The sequence below is a fragment of the Sander lucioperca genome, chromosome 2 (genome assembly GCF_008315115.2).
Source record: "Sander lucioperca isolate FBNREF2018 chromosome 2, SLUC_FBN_1.2, whole genome shotgun sequence".
Classification (NCBI taxonomy): Eukaryota; Metazoa; Chordata; class Actinopteri; order Perciformes; family Percidae; genus Sander; species Sander lucioperca.
The window spans coordinates 39,845,104-39,863,141 of NC_050174.1; the positions used below are offsets into that span (position 1 = coordinate 39,845,104).

At 39.1% G+C, this 18,038-nt stretch overlaps 2 protein-coding genes across 10 annotated transcripts in view; both read right to left on the minus strand.

Moving 5' to 3' along the window:
- The window catches only part of cds1 (CDP-diacylglycerol synthase (phosphatidate cytidylyltransferase) 1), a 35,121-nt gene extending 32,891 nt beyond the window's left edge, over nt 1-2,230 (minus strand). For all 3 annotated transcript variants that reach the window (XR_004105969.2, XR_004105968.2, XM_031305198.2), the window contains exon 1: nt 1,878-2,230. Coding sequence is in view for 1 of the 3 variants with exons in the window: in XM_031305198.2 (XP_031161058.1) it covers nt 1,878-1,946 (69 nt within the window). In the remaining 2 variants the exon portion in view is untranslated. The remainder of the gene's footprint in view (nt 1-1,877) is intronic.
- Nucleotides 2,231-6,119: 3,889 nt separating this feature from the next.
- wdfy3 (WD repeat and FYVE domain containing 3) overlaps nt 6,120-18,038 on the minus strand; it is a 110,972-nt gene continuing 99,053 nt past the window's right edge. For all 7 annotated transcript variants that reach the window (XM_035997339.1, XM_035997345.1, XM_035997333.1 and 4 more), the window contains 14 exons: nt 17,290-17,443; nt 17,075-17,166; nt 16,772-16,984; nt 15,762-15,903; nt 15,373-15,527; nt 14,655-14,813; nt 14,385-14,564; nt 14,046-14,228; nt 13,570-13,663; nt 13,276-13,419; nt 11,765-12,007; nt 11,419-11,530; nt 10,007-10,204; nt 6,120-8,465 (listed from right to left, as the gene is read on the minus strand). In XM_035997339.1, coding sequence (XP_035853232.1) covers nt 8,345-8,465; nt 10,007-10,204; nt 11,419-11,530; nt 11,765-12,007; nt 13,276-13,419; nt 13,570-13,663; nt 14,046-14,228; nt 14,385-14,564; nt 14,655-14,813; nt 15,373-15,527; nt 15,762-15,903; nt 16,772-16,984; nt 17,075-17,166; nt 17,290-17,443 — 2,190 coding nt within the window. In that variant the 3' untranslated portion in view covers nt 6,120-8,344. The remainder of the gene's footprint in view (nt 8,466-10,006; nt 10,205-11,418; nt 11,531-11,764; nt 12,008-13,275; nt 13,420-13,569; nt 13,664-14,045; nt 14,229-14,384; nt 14,565-14,654; nt 14,814-15,372; nt 15,528-15,761; nt 15,904-16,771; nt 16,985-17,074; nt 17,167-17,289; nt 17,444-18,038) is intronic.

The following is an 18,038-nucleotide window of genomic DNA, read 5'->3' on the forward strand; positions in this document are numbered from 1 at the left end:
AAAAAGTGGATATTTAGTGGTTTTCTTCATCTTCTATAACAGTAAACTAAGTATCTTTGACTGAAAAAACAAAACTGGAGAGAATTTTCTGGAGATGTTTGCCAGGAATATCCAGTGGAAAAAAACTCAAACTTTCAGGCATCAAGGTAATATGGAAATTGGTTACTGTGACAGCACACTTCCCAAATAGGTGACATTGTGTAAAGCAAACATACAGTAGCACACATGTGATTTAATGGAGGTCTGCAGAGTTTCTGGGCCATGTTAAACTCCTTAGCACAGTTTCAGAGACATTATTCAGAGTATCAGTGATACCGGTGAGATAGCTCTTTTCTCTGCGAGATGAGTTATTCAGTGGGCCAGGTTGGATTACTCAACGCCCCCTGCATGCATTACACAGGGGCTGGTGGTAGGACGCATGAGTGGAGGTGGGGTTGACTCTGTCTAACCTTTGAAACAGTCCCACTGAGGGGAAGACTAATATGGTACCTAAACCCAAAGATATTTAATTAACAATGACAAAACAGAAAAGCATCACGGTTGAAGCTGGAGACAGCAAACGTTCTGCCTGAACGTTCTACATTCAACCACCAAAATGAAATATATCCAAGTTTAAGAACGAACTGCCAAGCTAAACTTTTGAGCCAACATGGATGAAAAGTACTAAAAATGTTCCAATTAACAGAAAGTTATACATGTACAGTTCTATGTCCAATCTTAAAAGAGGGCTCCCTTCTCCTTGTATTGTGGAGAGTGTATGGCTAGAGGGTGTCCTATGTTGTAGAGATTGTAGTCATCTGAGGCAAAGTAAATAAAATTAACTTTTTTTTCTTGATTGAGCTCCAGAACAAGTGAGTATGAGTGGAGAGGGGATGTGTCATTGTTATTGATGCTTAATTAAGGAATTGCACTGTAATCACTACTTAAAAACAAAGTGAATGTTGCACCGCTTCGCATTTCCTAGCTGCTTTTGAAATCTTGCTTAACAATGAATCAATTCAATCATCAACCTAATTTTAATACAAATACATTTTAACGTCACAAATTGTCTGTTTTACAGTAAATCTGTATGTGTTATTGACTCACTTACTGTATGGAAAAGTATGACATATGCCATTTCAGTCAATGCAGCAAACTATGCAGATATTGTATTTGGTGGTTCAAATAAATGGCTAAAGAGGCCATTATGTTATAGTTTCTTTTACATTTATTGTTTATTCCCTTTTAATATGTTTATGTATGCACCATCCACCAAGAAAATGTTTCGTGTAGCCTGAGTGTTAAGTTACTTAATTGGCAATAAATCATTTTCCAGTTCTGATTCTGAAAAATAATGTTATTTAAGGCTTTTAAATCATTTTTTGTTTAGCACTGGACCCCTCATTTCCCCTTTCTCTCTCACACAACAAGCCAAGAGGCCTTTCAAGCCTTGCACCTGCTCTAATGCTGCAATTCAACTACACAAATCAAACTTTGAAGCTAAATATTCAGCCGACACTTTATTATACTTTAACGTTATTATAATAAGGCTCTGACTGAACCAGCAGGAGCATGACATTACTTAGTCTATTCCATGATAACATTGTGAACATATTGTGACATTCCCAGCAGCCATGAGGACGTAAACCACACACCAAACAGAAGTTATTTCTTAATACGGAGCGGTTTCCGTGATTGATGTTGTGGCAGGATTAACCCGGCTGCAAGAGCCAGCAGCTAGCTAACTAACTAGCTTAATTAGCTCCCCTGCTAACCTGACAACCCAGCTAGCTTGACTGGTTGGCCAACGTCTGACAAACCTGACTAACTTATTTTGAGGGCGATGTCTCCGGGGGGGGGGAAACCGTCGTGTTTTTACTCGTAACGGTTCAGTTTACCTTATCGCTGATATTCTCGGTGCTGTCAGGGTCTACTCCGCCTCCGCCTCGCTTTCTCAGCTCCGTCATGTTTCGCTCGTTTCGCTGCCCGGGACGTTAATGTGTCACATAAGCTGACACCGGGGGGAGGAGGGAGGGAGGAAGAAGGGGACACCAATCCTGGGGTTTTATTAGATAAAGTCCTGGATTTTTAACCCGGTCTTGACTTTAATGCTTGGTCCGTGAAGAAGGTCAGCTTTTCTGAAAGTCATCCGGTGCTGCCAAAGCGTAGCAACAGAGCTCGACAAGATACTAACGACAGCACTGCGTGTGTTTGTTTATCACCGCAGTCCCAATCCCTGCTCCCCTCCTACCAGAGTCAAGCTATTTAAAGTAAGGGCACGCAGCTTCCGATAGTTACTTTCGAAGTAAATGCTTTGCTGAGGAATACGCTGCTTCCATTTATTATTATTATTCTTCAATCTATGCTGACTCTGCGCCAGTGGTTGAAAGTAACTAACTTAGATACATTTACTCAAGTACTGTACTTTAACTACAATTTTGAGGTTACTTGTACTTGATTGTTTCTATTTTATAGGTTTATACCACTACATCCATTGGTGGAAAAAGTACTCAGACCATTTACTAAAGTTAAAGTAGTAATACCTATAATCTTTGACAAGGACAGTAACCCAAGTGGACTTTGAAAGAGAATAATAGAATAAAAAAACACAACTTGGGAAAAAGAAAAGATACATACATTATGATATATATGTATGATATGTTAAAAGTCAATAAAAATGTTGTTGGAAAAAAAAAAGTAGTAGCCTAATACCACAGTGTAGAAATATTCTGTTACAGCTGCAACAAAATGCAACTGCAACAAAGTCCTGCATTCAAAAACTTACTTGAGTAAACGTATGAAGCATCAAAATATACTTAAATTACTCAAATTAAAAGTACTTTTTATGTAGAATGTCCTGGTTAGGCTTACTTGTTAAATTTGTTGATAATATTTCTTCTTCTCCTTAAGTAAACTTTTGTATTCAGGACTTGTAATGCAGCATTCTTACACAACAGTGCTGGTTTAATCAAGTAATCAAGGTTCTCTCACAAATACATAATTTCTTGAATAAAGTGAAAGATTTTTTTTTCATTATATGAAACAATTTTAAAGGTCTGCCTGTGATCCTACCATAAACTCAACCACTGGAAAGAAAAATCTAAATATTGTCAGAACTTCCACTAAACAGGAACTTTCAGATTTTGTGACGGTGAAGGTTTGTATTTATGTGAAGCATCAGATATTGCACTATTCCTTCCCTCTCTTTTGTATATTTATTTGAAAATTGTAAATTCTATTGTATTATATGTCTTACTGTCATTTCTGTTTTTATTTTTTATATGTTAAGTGAGTGTTGTACTTTGAGAGCAAAGATTAACCAGAGTCAAATTCCTTGTTTGTTTACGCAAACCTGGCCGATAAAGCTGATTCTGATTCTGATTCTGAGTAAACACAAGTAGCAGAATCCTTCACTTATGTCAAAGTAGTAAATTACCAAAAATATTAAAAATAAATTTCAAGTAAAAAAATAGCCCTTCTGAAATATTTGTCTTTAAAATCTCTTCCAATAAGAACATGTTTCCTCCCACATCACTAACAGATTGTATTTTATCTTTTATTACTGTAAAATGTGTCTTTCATAGAGCCATACATTTGTGGAGTAAACATTATTATCTCCCTCTGAAATGCAGTGGAATGAAAGTAGAACAAAAGTTGTATTTATAATTTCATATGGCCCATGATACAATTATTTACCTGTCCGTCCTATATTCTATTAATTAATTCCAATGTCTCCCATTGAGTGTAGGGTATATTGCTTATTTTAGGGGGAGGTTTATTTTGAAGTACAAGCCACACATTTTCCGGTCTTAGTTTGTGTTTCTCAACCTTACACAGGTCTGCTGGTGCTGCTGCGGTGGAGACAGCCCCTCTCTCTCTCTCTCTCTCTCTCTCTTTCTCTCTAGTCAATCTATACTTGGTTGACTGACTTGCTTCATGCATGCGGTAGGTAACTACCAGTAATAACCGGTGCCCTAACGTAGACCCCTTTAAATATCATCATATCATTGAAAACGGCTAACTGTGGAAGCCCATTTCTGCCAATGTGATGAAAAAGAAATCCTGTAAGTCAGAGAAATAATGAGTAAGTTTAGCATCTAAAAATAATGACTTAGTTTCTTAAAATAATGACTTAATATCTCAAAATAATAATAACTTGGTTTCTCACAATAATATGAAACTTTCTCAAAATAATGACAGTTTCTAAAAAATAATGAGAAACTATCAAAATGAGTTAGTATCTCAAAATATACTATCTCAATTAATTTGTCATTATTTTGAGATTGTACAGTATCTCATTATAACTTACAAGATCTTTTTTTCTCATCACATTGGCAGAAATGGGCTTCCATACTTAACTATAAAACACATCACCCACTTTCGTGTTTTATCTGTGCACTTTTTCCTGTTTTTTTCCTTTTTTTATTTCCTTTTTGGATTTCATCAAACAAAACCAGATTGTGCTGTTTCTCAGGATTGATAGTTATAACAGACATTAAAATAACAGTATGGGGTTAATTACTTCACATTCATAAACATGAACCTTAGTCAATACATTTCATTCAAAAAATGTTTTGTATACACTTTAATTTTGTTAAATAAATGACTTAAATTTGTACAAATTTATATTATTTTATATTTATTAATATAATATAAATTTATATTATATATATATATATATTAAGATATCTATATATATATATATATATATATTTTAAGATATCTTTTTGGGTATTTCAGCCTTTAATGGAAAGAACAGCTAGATGTGAAAGAGGGGGAAGACATGCAGGAAATTGTCACAGGTCGGACTTGAACCCTGGACCTTCTGCATCGAGGCATACACCTCCATGTATATGCGCCTGCTCTACCAACTGAGCTAACCCGGCCACCGTATATGTATATTTTTGATACCGTATTCAGCCATTATAATTTGCAGATTCCTTTATTTCCCTCACATTAACAATTTGTGCCCACAATTTACAAAAGATTACCTAACACATCATGAAGACAACTTGCCCCAAAATTCAAAATAAAAGAATTGACTGTGTTTTTGGTGGTAAACAGCAATTATTTATTGAAATGAAATTAAAAAGAATAAGTAGCAGATCTATTGCATTATTGTAACATTTTGTTTCTGTAAAGGGGGGGGGGGTTACTCTACGGGTTTTTTTCTCTTGTAGGATGTAGTGAACACAAATATACAAGAAACATTCAGCTATCACAGATTGCACACCAGATACTGTAGTAATGCAGTCTAATACAAGACCACCAAAATAATCCAAGATTTTCTCTTTTTTTTCCTTCTTCTTCTCTCATTAGTCCTTAAATTTCTCCATAAAGAGTAGAAAAGTCCACCCAGAGTTGGGAACGTGATCTCCAGCTCTGTATACAAACCTGTCAGTCGGTCATTAGGGACAACTCATAAGACAATGTATCCAGCCAAACAAAAACAAAGAACAAAAAGAATAAAACCAAAAACAAAATATAATGCTTAAAACATGTACAATGCACTGACACAGAAAGTCAGCTGTGTTAATAGACATGCAACAAGTAACAAAACTTGCTGAAATCCAAATAATCATTTAAAAAAAAAAAAAAAAAATCTAAAATCAGTTATAATTGCATAAATACTTTGTACAGTTCATTTATCCGCTGTGAAATGCACCCTTCTGTTAAAATAACAACATAAAACGGCATTCAATAAAAACCTGCGATTCCTCTTGACTTTTCTTTTTTTAGTACATGTGAAGATTCAAAAAGAACTCTTGATTGATAGAAGCCGACATGGCCTTTTCAGCTAGATGGCATGATTGCACACTAAATTACAGTACATAAATGCAGAATGATCAATAACAAGAGTGCATATTATTATTATAACATCATGGGAGCTGTAGGGGCAAATATTAAAGTATTATTTTTCGTTTTTTGACACGTTTGAGACTCTGTGAAGACGAGTGGGAAACAAAAAGAAAACCGTTCTCTCTGGGGAAAAAAAAAGAAAGCAGCACTTGAATGCACAGTTATTGCCCACAAAAAAAAAAAAAAACTTTAACACATGTATGAAGAGAGAGGAGGGCAGAAAAAAAAAAACATGTACAGACTTTACATAAAAACAAAAACACTTTTTTTTTTAATGTTCAACTATTAAACCTAGCAGCAGCAGCCATCCAGCAGAGTAAATGGGGATAAATTATGAACTTGTATCATTGCTAAACTGTTGTAAACATATAAACCCCCTGATATTAATGTGTCAATATGGAAGCATGTGGGTCAATCTGTGCCAAAAAGTTACTGTATATCTTTCTGTTGAATTTACATATCTCCTTGCTGTTACTAAAAAGTCTCATTGACAATCATTTTAAACATGCTGTGATCACATACAAATGTTAGATATGTCTGTTTTTACACGTGTGCTTAACTACTGTCGTTGCTTAATGTTGTAGCAACAAAAAAGCCATTGTCGTGTATTTGCTTGGTCATTGTTATTATCCCTGCAGCGTGTCCATCATGATTTGTGTCGCTTTAAGTTACTCGTCTGTTTTTCTGACTACATAATAATGATTAGACGACTAGTCATGTCATTTTCTTTAATTCTGTCCTCGTCATTTTTTTTGTCTTTGTTTTTTTTTTCTTTTTCTCATGGCCCATGTTTTGTTTTTGTCCGTTATATGAATTTATGGGACGACTCTAAAATGGACAGTGACACATCAGCAGTGATAGTAACCCGGCAAACTCAACAAAAGCCTAACAAGTGGGAACCGTGAACATTGACGAATATACAAAATCAGATTTTTGGCACAAATTAAACTTCCATAGATTTATTGTCACAGGTAATTCCTCTGACCTTCTCAAAACCTTCAATCAACTAAATACATCTTGAGCCGACTGATCTCAGGACACCTAAACTAAATGAACTCAAATGATTATTTACATATTTTCCAATGCTTATAATCATTTCATTCTTTACTGCACAGACTCTTTACAAGGTGCTCGGCTGCTGCTCCTGCAGTTTAACATCTTTTGAAAGGACTGAGGATAAAGTGTGTTGAGTGCCACATTTCCTAATCTGCTGTAATAATGCCACAGGGTCGGAGTGAAGGTCTGCAAACCACAAATCTGAATAGAAACCAACAAGAAAATAAAAACCACAATATACACTACAAATCCCTTTTCTGTGTGCATTCAAAAAGCCGCTTTCACGCTGTACAGTAACTAAATAAGGCTACATGAAAGAGACATGAGGGAAAGTTAATGTGTAGCAATATTACGTAACTAATTTGTCTTTTTTCACAGCTGATGAACCCATGATGTTTTCTCTCCCTAGACAAAGCATCTTGAAATAAACTGAGTGATATGGTTTAAAAATAAAATCAAAGTAAAATCTGAAATGATAATGGGTCCAGTCTTTTGACAGCAGCAGCAGCAGCAACAACAACAACAACAACAACTCTCCAAATGGGAATTCATATAAAGGACCGATTATGAAGAAGAAAAAAGAAAATCATCATAATTGATACATCAAAACAATTTGGCAAAAAAAAAAAAAAAAAAAGGATACAAAATCTTTATGATGGTGATGGCTTGACACTGTGGGCAACACTTAGAAAATCAACTTTGTAAACAACAACTACAAAAAATGATCAGGAAATTAAAAAGAAGTAATTTTGCATAACTAGACTCACTAGTAAAGTCAACCCACAGACATTAATTATTGACATTCATATCCCTTCCTCTGGACTCGCCGTGACTCGTGACGCAGACTACACACAATCAATTTCCTTTTTTTGTTTTTAAAGCCAGGAGTGGTTAGTCACAACGCTATGTTACAGGCAATATGTTTGTTTTTTCTCATTGACCTTATCTTTTGTTCTGTTTGTTCCTCTTACAGTTAAAAAGGCCATGATAAGTATTTACAATATTAACAAGTTTGTTATGTCTTACGGTGAAAGAGGAAGGAGTTTTCCCTGTTTCAAAGCAAAAATGGCGAGTGATTGATTCGAGCGTGCCGAATCAAGGTTTGTTTTTTTTTTCTTCTTTTTTTTCTTCCTTCAGGTGAGTGCAGGTGGTAAAAGTGGTGATTGAGTTTTTTTTTCTTCCCATTTCCTTTCAATCTGTCTTCATCGTTTTTTTCCCCCACCTCGTTCGCTGAGACAGCCGACTTTCCCTCCTCTTACAAGCTGTCGGTGTGTTGCAGTACATGTGGTTACTGGACGTACGAGATATAGGATAGAAGGGGGTTTGGAGGGAGAGCGTTTCGGGATATGTGAGAGGTGTTGAGGGAACGACGAGGCAGTTGGAGGAATGAAATGCTCATCACTTTCTGAGTCCGCAGCAGGAGGGGGTTTCTTCCGGGTGGAGGCGGAGCTCAGTTTCTGCAGCCGTCCTCGGCGCTTCGCTCATGTTGAAGGTTGTAGTAACAGTTCTGACAAACTCGCACCGGTGACGAGATCTTCAGCCTTTTGATCTCTGATTGGAAGCGACTGCACCTGCAGAACAATGTGAGATGAGGTGGACATTTTAAAAAAGAGCGATAGGCGGGAAATTCAGGTTCTTACAGGAGAAGGATGCTGAGAAGTAAAAGGTGAGAATCAAAAAATGGAAGAAAAATTCAAATATATACAATGACCCCTTCAGTTTTAGCACACTTTACTGTGACATGAAATTAATCTACATTATAATAAATTCACTTTTTCCACACAATAACCCCATAATGACAAAGCAAAAACCTGTTTTAGAACTTTGAAAAATGTATTCAATATCCAAAACATCTCATATCTCATTTACATAACAGACTTCTTTAAAAGCCAGTTTATATGAGCATAACAGCTAACAATATCAACAGAAGTTGTTGAGTATAAAGCTGCAATATCGTTATTGATTAATCTATTACTTATACTAAATAAACCATAAGCAAAGGCTAAACAAGCATAACATATGCATGTCACAAGTTTCCAGAGCCCAAATTGATCTTACAATTGCCTAATGTCATATATTCATTCTCAGTCTACATTATCACAGGATAATCACTAAGACCTGTAAATACATCTAGTTCTGCCACTTTCTGCTGAGACGATGACCTACAGTAAAAACATCAGAAACATGTAGCTGCACTAGGGATGCACCGAATCCAGATTTTTGGGGTTCGGCCGAATACCAAATCCACTGGTTAAGATTCTGCCGAATCCGAAACCGAATACCGAATCCTACTCCCATCCTCAGTCCATTAACACAGTAAACACATTAATGAAGTAAATAGTCTAGGTCCTGGGTATGATTTGTATGCACTTCATTTAGTGGAAAATATCTCAACTGTGATAGACTAATATGACCCCATTGAACAACGTGGGATGTGTGCCAAATCTCTACCCGGAGTAGTGACACTATTATCACACTACAGGTGAATGGGACTTTTTTCCCTTTATAGATATGCTCATACATTTCTACCAGTTTAATCTTCATATTAAGAGAAATACCTTTGTATTACACTTTGTCTTAAAAATAAAATAAAATATGCAAATTAGGCAATATCTCATTAAATATGCGTACATATAAACTCTTGAAGCTACAGATTTTCTGAGGTGATCACAATGTTTACAATGACCATGATTATAAGGTCATAGAAGAGTGTAGGCATTCTGATTTGATATAAAGAAAATGGCTAAAAAAAACAGTCAACCTATTACATACAACTAGCAACATACAGGAATTGCCAGTTATTTATTAACCTAAACTTTAAAAGCTTACATTTCCAACCTGTTCTAAATATTGCTGTCATCACCTCCAACTTTTTTTTCCACAAAAGTTTACTTGGCAGCCATAGTGACCTGAGGTCATAACAGAGCACATGGCTGTCAAGCAAGATGACATTTAGCCCGAACCCCGTCAAAAAGCCTAATATTTGGCCGAATCTGAAGCCAAATCCTGGATTCGTTGCATCCCTCAGCTGCACATCCTCAGTAAGTAAAAGTAGAAGTTAAAAGTAGAAGAAGCCATGCTGGAAAGTGTGCCGTGTTGCTAATGTACTTACTTTTGGCAGAAGAGCTGCCCGCAGTTCCTGCAGTGGTGGCGTCGCTCGGTGAGGGAGAAGCGCACCGTGCAGCCGGAGCAGCTGTCAACCACCTCGTCCTTCACCCAGTGGTCGGCCGCCGAACGGCCCGGCTGGTCGCTCACCGACCAGCTGAAGACTCGGCCACGACCGTCGCCCACCAGGATCTTACTGTGGTCCCTGTAGAGAGGACGTTAAAAGAGGGGGAAAGCAGAGAGAGGTAAAGGGTGGAAGGGAGAAACAGGGGTGGTTTGTGAGACAAAGAGGGAGGAGAGTAATTCAGAAAGGACATCTTCCGGGTCTAAAATGTTTGTTTTGACTGGATTTGAATTGTGATTTGTGTTCGCTAGTTTCTACAGTTTGAGATGTTAAACAGACTTAAAGTGCTCATATTATGCTAATTTTCAGGTTCATAATTGTATTTAGAGGTTATATCAGAATTGGTTTACATGGTTTAATTTTCAAAAAACACCATATATTTGTTGTACTGCACATTGCTGCAGCTCCTCTTTTCACCCTGTGTGTTGAGCTCTCTGTTTTAGCTACAGAGTGAGGCATCGCACTTCTGTTCCATCTTTGTTGGGAGTCACACATGTGCAGTACCTAGGTAAGGACTACTACTCAGTCAGAAGCAGAGTATGAGGGCGTGCCACGCTAGCAGCTAGGCGAGCATTATAACGTGTGTTACAAAGTGACGCACGTTCGTCTCTGAAGTAAAGGCTGGACTACAATAGAGCTGTTTGGAGCAGTTTGTGAACAGTGTTTTCTGTTGGAGATGGTAAGGCCTTTGGGCTTTTTCACTTTGTAAACCTATAACGTGCACAAAAAAGATATATAAAACAATAAAGGAAAGGGGAAGAGCCAAAAAAAGCATAATATGAGCACTTTAAGTTATCGTTTATCCCAACCTCTATCAAGCTGCTGAACTTCAATAGTAATTCTTAGCACAACAGAGAAAAGTGCAACAAATACACCAGCACTTTTCGCTTTAATTATTACAGTCACTTTTGAATTATCGTATTGTCAGTCATGTGTCCTTCCTTCATGTCCAAAGATGCTTTCGTCGATCTTATGTTGTTTTTATGTCGACTTTATGCCGAGTTTAGAATGTTCTTTCTGTTACATGTTTGTGTTGTGAAGCAACAGATTGTGGCACTATGCCCAAGCCAAATTTCCCCTCGGGGACAATAAAGTGTATTCTATTTTATTCTAGATAGTAAGAGTTTTGGCAATATGGCAACTACAGTATGTCACTAAACATCTTCTATTTATCTAAAGGCAAATCATGTGTGTAAAAGAAGCTCTCCAGATGGATTATCAAATGAATATTTCACAAACACAAAAATAAAGAATTCATCTTTCTCAGTTGGGTGCCAGACACTCGGCTCTCTTACTTGGAGATGGCGAGGGATGTGATCTCTGCTGGTTGAGCGTTGTCCTTGCGATCAAACGCCGTGTGCATGGTGAGTTTGCTCCGGAAGACCAGCTGGCGCTCCCATCTGTAGCCTGTGAACACAGAAATAAACACTTGAAACAATGCGACAAAGAGAGTGTCCTCAGATCAGTGGATCTTACTTTTTAGGATTTGTTTTTCTTTAATCAGAGAAGAACTCCTGATGAACCCTTGTTCTTCTGTAGTGTTTTCCTAACTGGCTTAAGAGCTGTAAAACCTCGTCAGAATATTTATTTTTAACCTTGTAATAAAGGAAAAAAGAAATTGAAGGATCACTGGACACCCACCGGCCCTGAGCTGGTTATACGTCCGTGCGTCCATGGTGGAGGGCTGTGGCACTGAGCCCTGGCCTGGATGAGTCGGGTGAGGGTGAGGATGAGGGTGAGGGTGAGGGACCCTAGTTTGGCCCTCAGAGTAGTTGACGAACACAAAGCCGTCCTTCTCGTCGATGCTAAGGGTGTCTGACCAGCGGTGAGAGTCGTCAGAGCTGCTGTCCATCGACCACGAAGCTCCCGTTCGGGCTGAAGGACCTTAAAGGGATTTTTAATGTCAGGAATGTGAATTGTAGCCTGGATTGAGATTCACGCCTGGTTAAGGGGAGTCTATATCCTCAGTAAACATACGTGGGAAATAGAAGACACATTAAAATGACCAGAAAAAAGGTGTAAGTGGAATGACAAAGCAAGAGAAACTTTTGCGTGATTTCGTACAAAGTCGTACAAAATTTGTTTCCAGAGCAGCTTTTGTTTAACTAAAACCAGCTATACAGTGAGCAGTGTTGGGCAAGTTACTTCCAAAATATAATACATTATTGATTACTAGTTACTGTCATTTGAGAGTAATTAGTTATATTACAATATTACTGCCTCTAAGGGTAATGCTTTACATTACTTTTGCGTTACTTTTGAGTTACTTTCACCAAAATAAAAGCGGAAGTATGACTTGGCAGGTAGCTTGTGAATTTCACCACGGGATCAACAAAGTCTCATCTTTATCCACTATATACATCATAATTTATTCATATTATTTTGTATTATTAATCTGAATCTGCAAAGTAACTAAAGCTATAAAATAAATAGTTAAGTAAAACGTACAATGGCCTACTTGGCCGACTGCGTTGTGGTGGACTAGAAGTAGCCTAATAAGTAGGAGAAAATGAAAATACTCAATTAAAAGCACCTTACAATTGAATCGAAGTAGCCTACGGTATAGTTACTTTCCACCGCTGATAACATGTAATGATATTACGTATAGCAAGACTAAACATTAATTCCTGACATGTTGATATCTGTCAGTTGCCCGGTCACATTGCTGTCGGCACTGACAGGACACAGATGTCCCTAGCCTACCGTCTGTGGTTCTGGCTCTGACCACGGCAACAGTGACGGGACAGCTCGCTTCAACGCAGCGTAATAACTCCTGAAAATAATGTCCATGTCGCAAACGTATCCGTCTCTGCAGTCATTTCAACCACCGAATCCAGCAACAGGAAATAACACTTTTTTTTCTGTGCCGAAATGTTTCGCGGTGTTGATGAATTCTTAAAAAAAACAAACGCCACTAAATATCGGGTTAAAATGCGTTGTAAGTCGCGTTACTGAGATTGTAACGGGTATAATATTACCGACATTTTATTAGTAATGTGTTATATCACTGCGTTACAGCAAAAAAGAATACATTACTGTAATTGCGTTACTTTTGTAACGCGTTACTTTTGTAACGCGTTACTCCCATCACTGACAGTGAGAACCCAACAACAAAGTGTAAATGTTGATAAGCGGAGCTGTTGGTTGAGTACCTCTGGGTTTGTGGACGGCGCTGCCCGGTTGGCTGCCTCCACCTGTTGAGGGGTTGCGTGGTGCTTTGGGCTCCTGGCTCAGACTGGGCTCGTCTCCGTCCGACTCGCTGCTGTCCTCATCGCCGTTGTGAGTCTCGCCACCCTCTGTGAGATGGATAAAATGAGGAACTTTAATAATACACATGTCCATAGTGAAAAAATTCATTGTGCAAATACTTAAAAGAAATTAAATATACACAGGCAAAGAAAGGTGTTATGGGACATGTCACTTTAATACTGCCACAGAATTCTCACCGATTTTCTCCTCACCACAGCAGTCAGGCACATCTGGCTCTACCGGCTCTGGAGCAGGGGTTTCTGGGACTTGGAGGAACTCCATTCTCCAAAACTGCAAGATTTAATTAAGCTTAGTTTAGTCAAAACTAAAACTTAAGTTAGACAAATTAAGTCACAGCACAATTAAATAAAGTAGAAGTTGAGTTTAGCTTCTTCATAACGAATATAGACAGACTTTCCTCTTTAACTTGGCAGGAATAGGGATAAGAACATTCTGCAGTGCTATTTGCTAACTTTTAATTGTTACCTGTCTTATATTCTATATGGTTTTAAGCGGACCTACACACATGCACTTGCAAAAAGTTGGACAAAAGCCCTGACAAGTGAATACTTCTGTCTGCAACAGACACCACAAGCAGCATTTGATTTAAAAAGACTGAACAATAAGGTATTATCAGTATGATATTCTGTAAGCTTAAAGTGGGCAAGGTTACCCTGACAACGCCATCCGAGTGTCCTGTAACGATGACGTTCTGCGTGTCCCACTCGTTCATCTCCGAGACGCAGCAGCACAGGATCTGCTGGCTGCGCCCTGTGAAGGTGTTGGCGCTGGCGATGGGGCTGCCGTTAATGCTCCACACGTGAATGTATGTGCCTGCGCAGGACACAATGTCCCCCTACACAAACACAAAATATGTTGAGTATGTATGAGTCATGATGTAAATGATCCCTTTCTGCTCCTTAGCTCATATTTATTGTTCTGGAGTTTAAGTACATATGACATTACTAGATTTATTAAGAGTGACAGAGAAGAAATTCATACTGCAGCTTACCGTCAGTTCATTGATACACAGAGCGGAGACGGGCGCCCGGTGTCCCCTGAGCTGCGTGACGAAGGAAAGCTTGTTAAGGTCCCAGATGATGCAGGTTCGATCCCGCGAGCCACTGACAATAATGTGGTACGCTGACGACGCTGTCAGACATGTTACGGCGTCCGTGTGGCCCAGTAATGCCTACGATGAAAACAGCGGGGACAAAGACTCAACAACAAATGTCAAGCCACTGCTCCAGGACCTTGTATTGAGTCTTGTTTGTGTTTTTACCTGTTTGAGTGTAAGTGACTTGGCCCTCTCCTTGGAGGTTCCTGTCTCCCACACACAGATGGCGGTGCTGGTGCCACCGGTGATAACCAGCTTCAGGTTTGGACATATGGCACAGAGGACCTGACCCCACTCTGACAGACACTCGTACACCACCAATGCCTGAAGAAGATCGAAGATTAGGATGAGGAGATTGGTTGGCCGAGGGGTGCAGAGGTGAGGAAATGTATATGGAGGATTCTAGCTCTCTAACTTTGTTTATATCTCAATAAACAACCCTTTCACCCTGATCAATATTTTTTATTTTTACAAATGTAGTGAGAGTATGGCAATAAATCCAATATCAGAAGAACTACATTAGAGACTTGTGTAATGGCTGCTGCTTTCCATTAAGGAAAGTGCATTTTTATTCAAACACCAGCAGGGGGAAACATTGTCTTTAATCATTTTTAACATTCACTTGTCAACTTCAAGGTGAAATAAGCAGGAAATCTACAGTAGTCCATGTTTCAATTAAGTAGCATTGTTGAAAAGCAAAAACTCTCTCTCTCTCTCTCTTAAAATATAGATTGAACTGTTTCATTACAAGTTACTCTGGATGAGGAAGTCAACCTAAGTACTATATATAATCAAATAATCAAATTATACAGTAGGTATAGCCTAAATATTAAAGTTAAAATCTCAGAGAAACTGTGTCTGTTATAATAACTGTAACTGTTACCTTGTCAGATTCATAGTTAGCCAGACGACAGCTGAGGTCGGCGTAGCCCCAGGCGAAGGTCTTGCTCCAGGTCGGGGGAACCAGAACTTTGTTTTGCTCCACGGCAAGTATACCCTTGTCGGTGCACACGATCTGTCCCACAGGCTCCTTCAGCTCTAGACACGGGTAATACAAAGAAATATGAGATCTGAGTCTGAAGGGATCCATGCACCTTAGGGAGTTTGTGCTGCACAGAATAATGGAGTGTGGCACTGTTTCAGTAGAAGGATGGTTAGGGCTTAACTGGTACTTACACAGATAGATGCATAGATTTGAGTGTGTGTGTGTATGTGTATGTGTGTGTGTGTGTGTGTGTGTGTGTGTGTGTGTGTGTGTGTGTACACATGTACCTTTGACAGGTGCTAGAGAAGGTCTGAGATTGTCCAGATGATGGAAGAAGATCTTGTCGCTGTTGAAATTTGGAGGAATGCTCGCGATGTCACCGTTGGCTTTGCTGCGCACCCGTTTAGGAGGATGGGGCTTTTTAAACAGCTGAAACACAAACACATCAACAGTCAGTGACTAAAGAATAGGACTTAAGATTTACCAATAGCCAAATAATAATACATGTTGGCTGTGGTAGGTCAATTTGAAAAATAAAGAGCATCCTAGATTAAAGCTGCTAAAACTTAATTGTGAAGTATTTTGGCTGATGAATCTGTTAATGAATAACTCTCTAACTCTCTTATTCTTTATCTGGCCTAAATATAGGATGGGATATGCGCAAAACTATGTTTCTGCTGTTGTCTAGCAACCAACAACAATTTAGATGTCTGGTTATATTCTAGCAAAATTAAAAGACTACAGCCACCCGTGCAGCCTGTGAGACTGTAGTGATAATTACACCCCCCACCCCCTTCTGGCCCACCTTAAGAACGTCCTCCTTGGGCTAAATAATGCTCCAAAGTTAGTCTAAAGGTTGACGAGGGTAAAACTCTGTATGTCAAAAGTTTTTAATACCAAATCACAGCATGGATTTTTCAGTGGTGTTCCTTAAGATCTTGGTGTGTATTTGGTACCCCTAAAGTCTGAGTATGTGGCCCCAGCCTGGCACCACCCATTATTTCAAATGTTCTAGAACCGCTACTGGCCCTAGCATGTTAGCGGCTGCTAATATAGCTTAAACATAGCTGATGGTAAAAAGGACACTAAGGATGCTATCTATATATATATATATATATATATTTTTTTTTTTTAGAAGCTTTGGTGGTACTAGCATTAGCGCTATGACTGTTGTACTACTATATATTGTAGTTATATTGTAGTCTAAGTTGTAAAGCTATTATTAGTGGCAGTAGATGTTCCATTAATCTAGCGTGGAGAAGTAGTTTTATCATATTAACATCAGCCAGTATTTGACCTGTTTGGGGATTTGCCCAAAGTTGTTGATGAAGCCGATGGTGGCCGTCTCTTTGAGCGGGTCGTTGATGTTGTAGATGTCCACCTGACCCTCGTAGAACAGGTGGTGGAAGACGTTGACCGCCTCCACAGCCGGCGGACCCTGCTGCTTGTAGCCGAAAATCAGGTCGATCCATTCGTGGAGGTGGGCCGATACATAGTCGCACTCCAACGCCTGGGGACAGGTAGGAAGACCAGACAGAGGTTTAATGGGTACTCACTGAAACTCAGACCTAAATTGTCACGAGTGGGTTCAATTTCCTACATCTCTGTGGACTCTGATGAACTCTCGGGGGTCGCCCTTGGCCCAAGGCGGCAGGATGACGTCACCCAGCTTGGTGCCGTTCTGCTTGGCGCCTGGTACATCAAACAACAGCAGGCAGACAGAACATTAATACTGTATTCATGCACTCAATTATGTTGGGCTGTTTCGACTCAGGCTCTCATGTGCTGTTATCGTCCACGTTTCCTGATACTGACCCAGGTCGAAGTTGTTAGCGTTGAGCAAGAACTCAGGCAGATAGAAGAACTCGGGGATGAGCTCTTTGACGTCGGCCATGTTGTGTTTGGAGGCCGAGAGCCAGGCTTCACGCACGCTGTGGAACATCCTGTCAGCCAGATCAAAATGACCTCCCTGGTAATCACAGACACACACACACACACGCAGACAGAGGGTTTGACATAAGGTCCAGACACTTGAGAGCAGCAACAGTTTGTCTTTGGGGGTTTTATGTTAACTTACTAATGTAAAATAATATTTTTTTTGTAGATGCTAAAAGGATGACAATCTTTTCCATCAGGCTTTAAAGGTCCAATGTGTTGGAATTTCTCCCATCTAGCGTTGAGATCATATATCGCAATCAACTCCCTCGCACCACGCAGTTCAAAGTATTACAGCTACGGTAGTCTTCACTCTTTTTTTCTGATGACGCCGGTCTCTTGCTCTTTTCAATATCCTTTTTCTTTTTATGGGCGAAGTAGAAGACTCCTGTTCCTGACATTTGGATTTTGAATACGTGTGGTCCTCCATGTTTCCTTCTTCAAACTTGCCGGGGCCGGGAAGCAACAATTAGCAGCATTAACAGCACCTGTGAGTTTATCATGTGACAGCGGAAACGCAAAAGGCGGAGCAGTATGTCCTGTATGTCCCTTACCAGCTAACGTATTTCAAGATGGCGCATGAATATGGAGCGTCTACCCCAGTTCATGCAAATGCAAATGTAAAATTT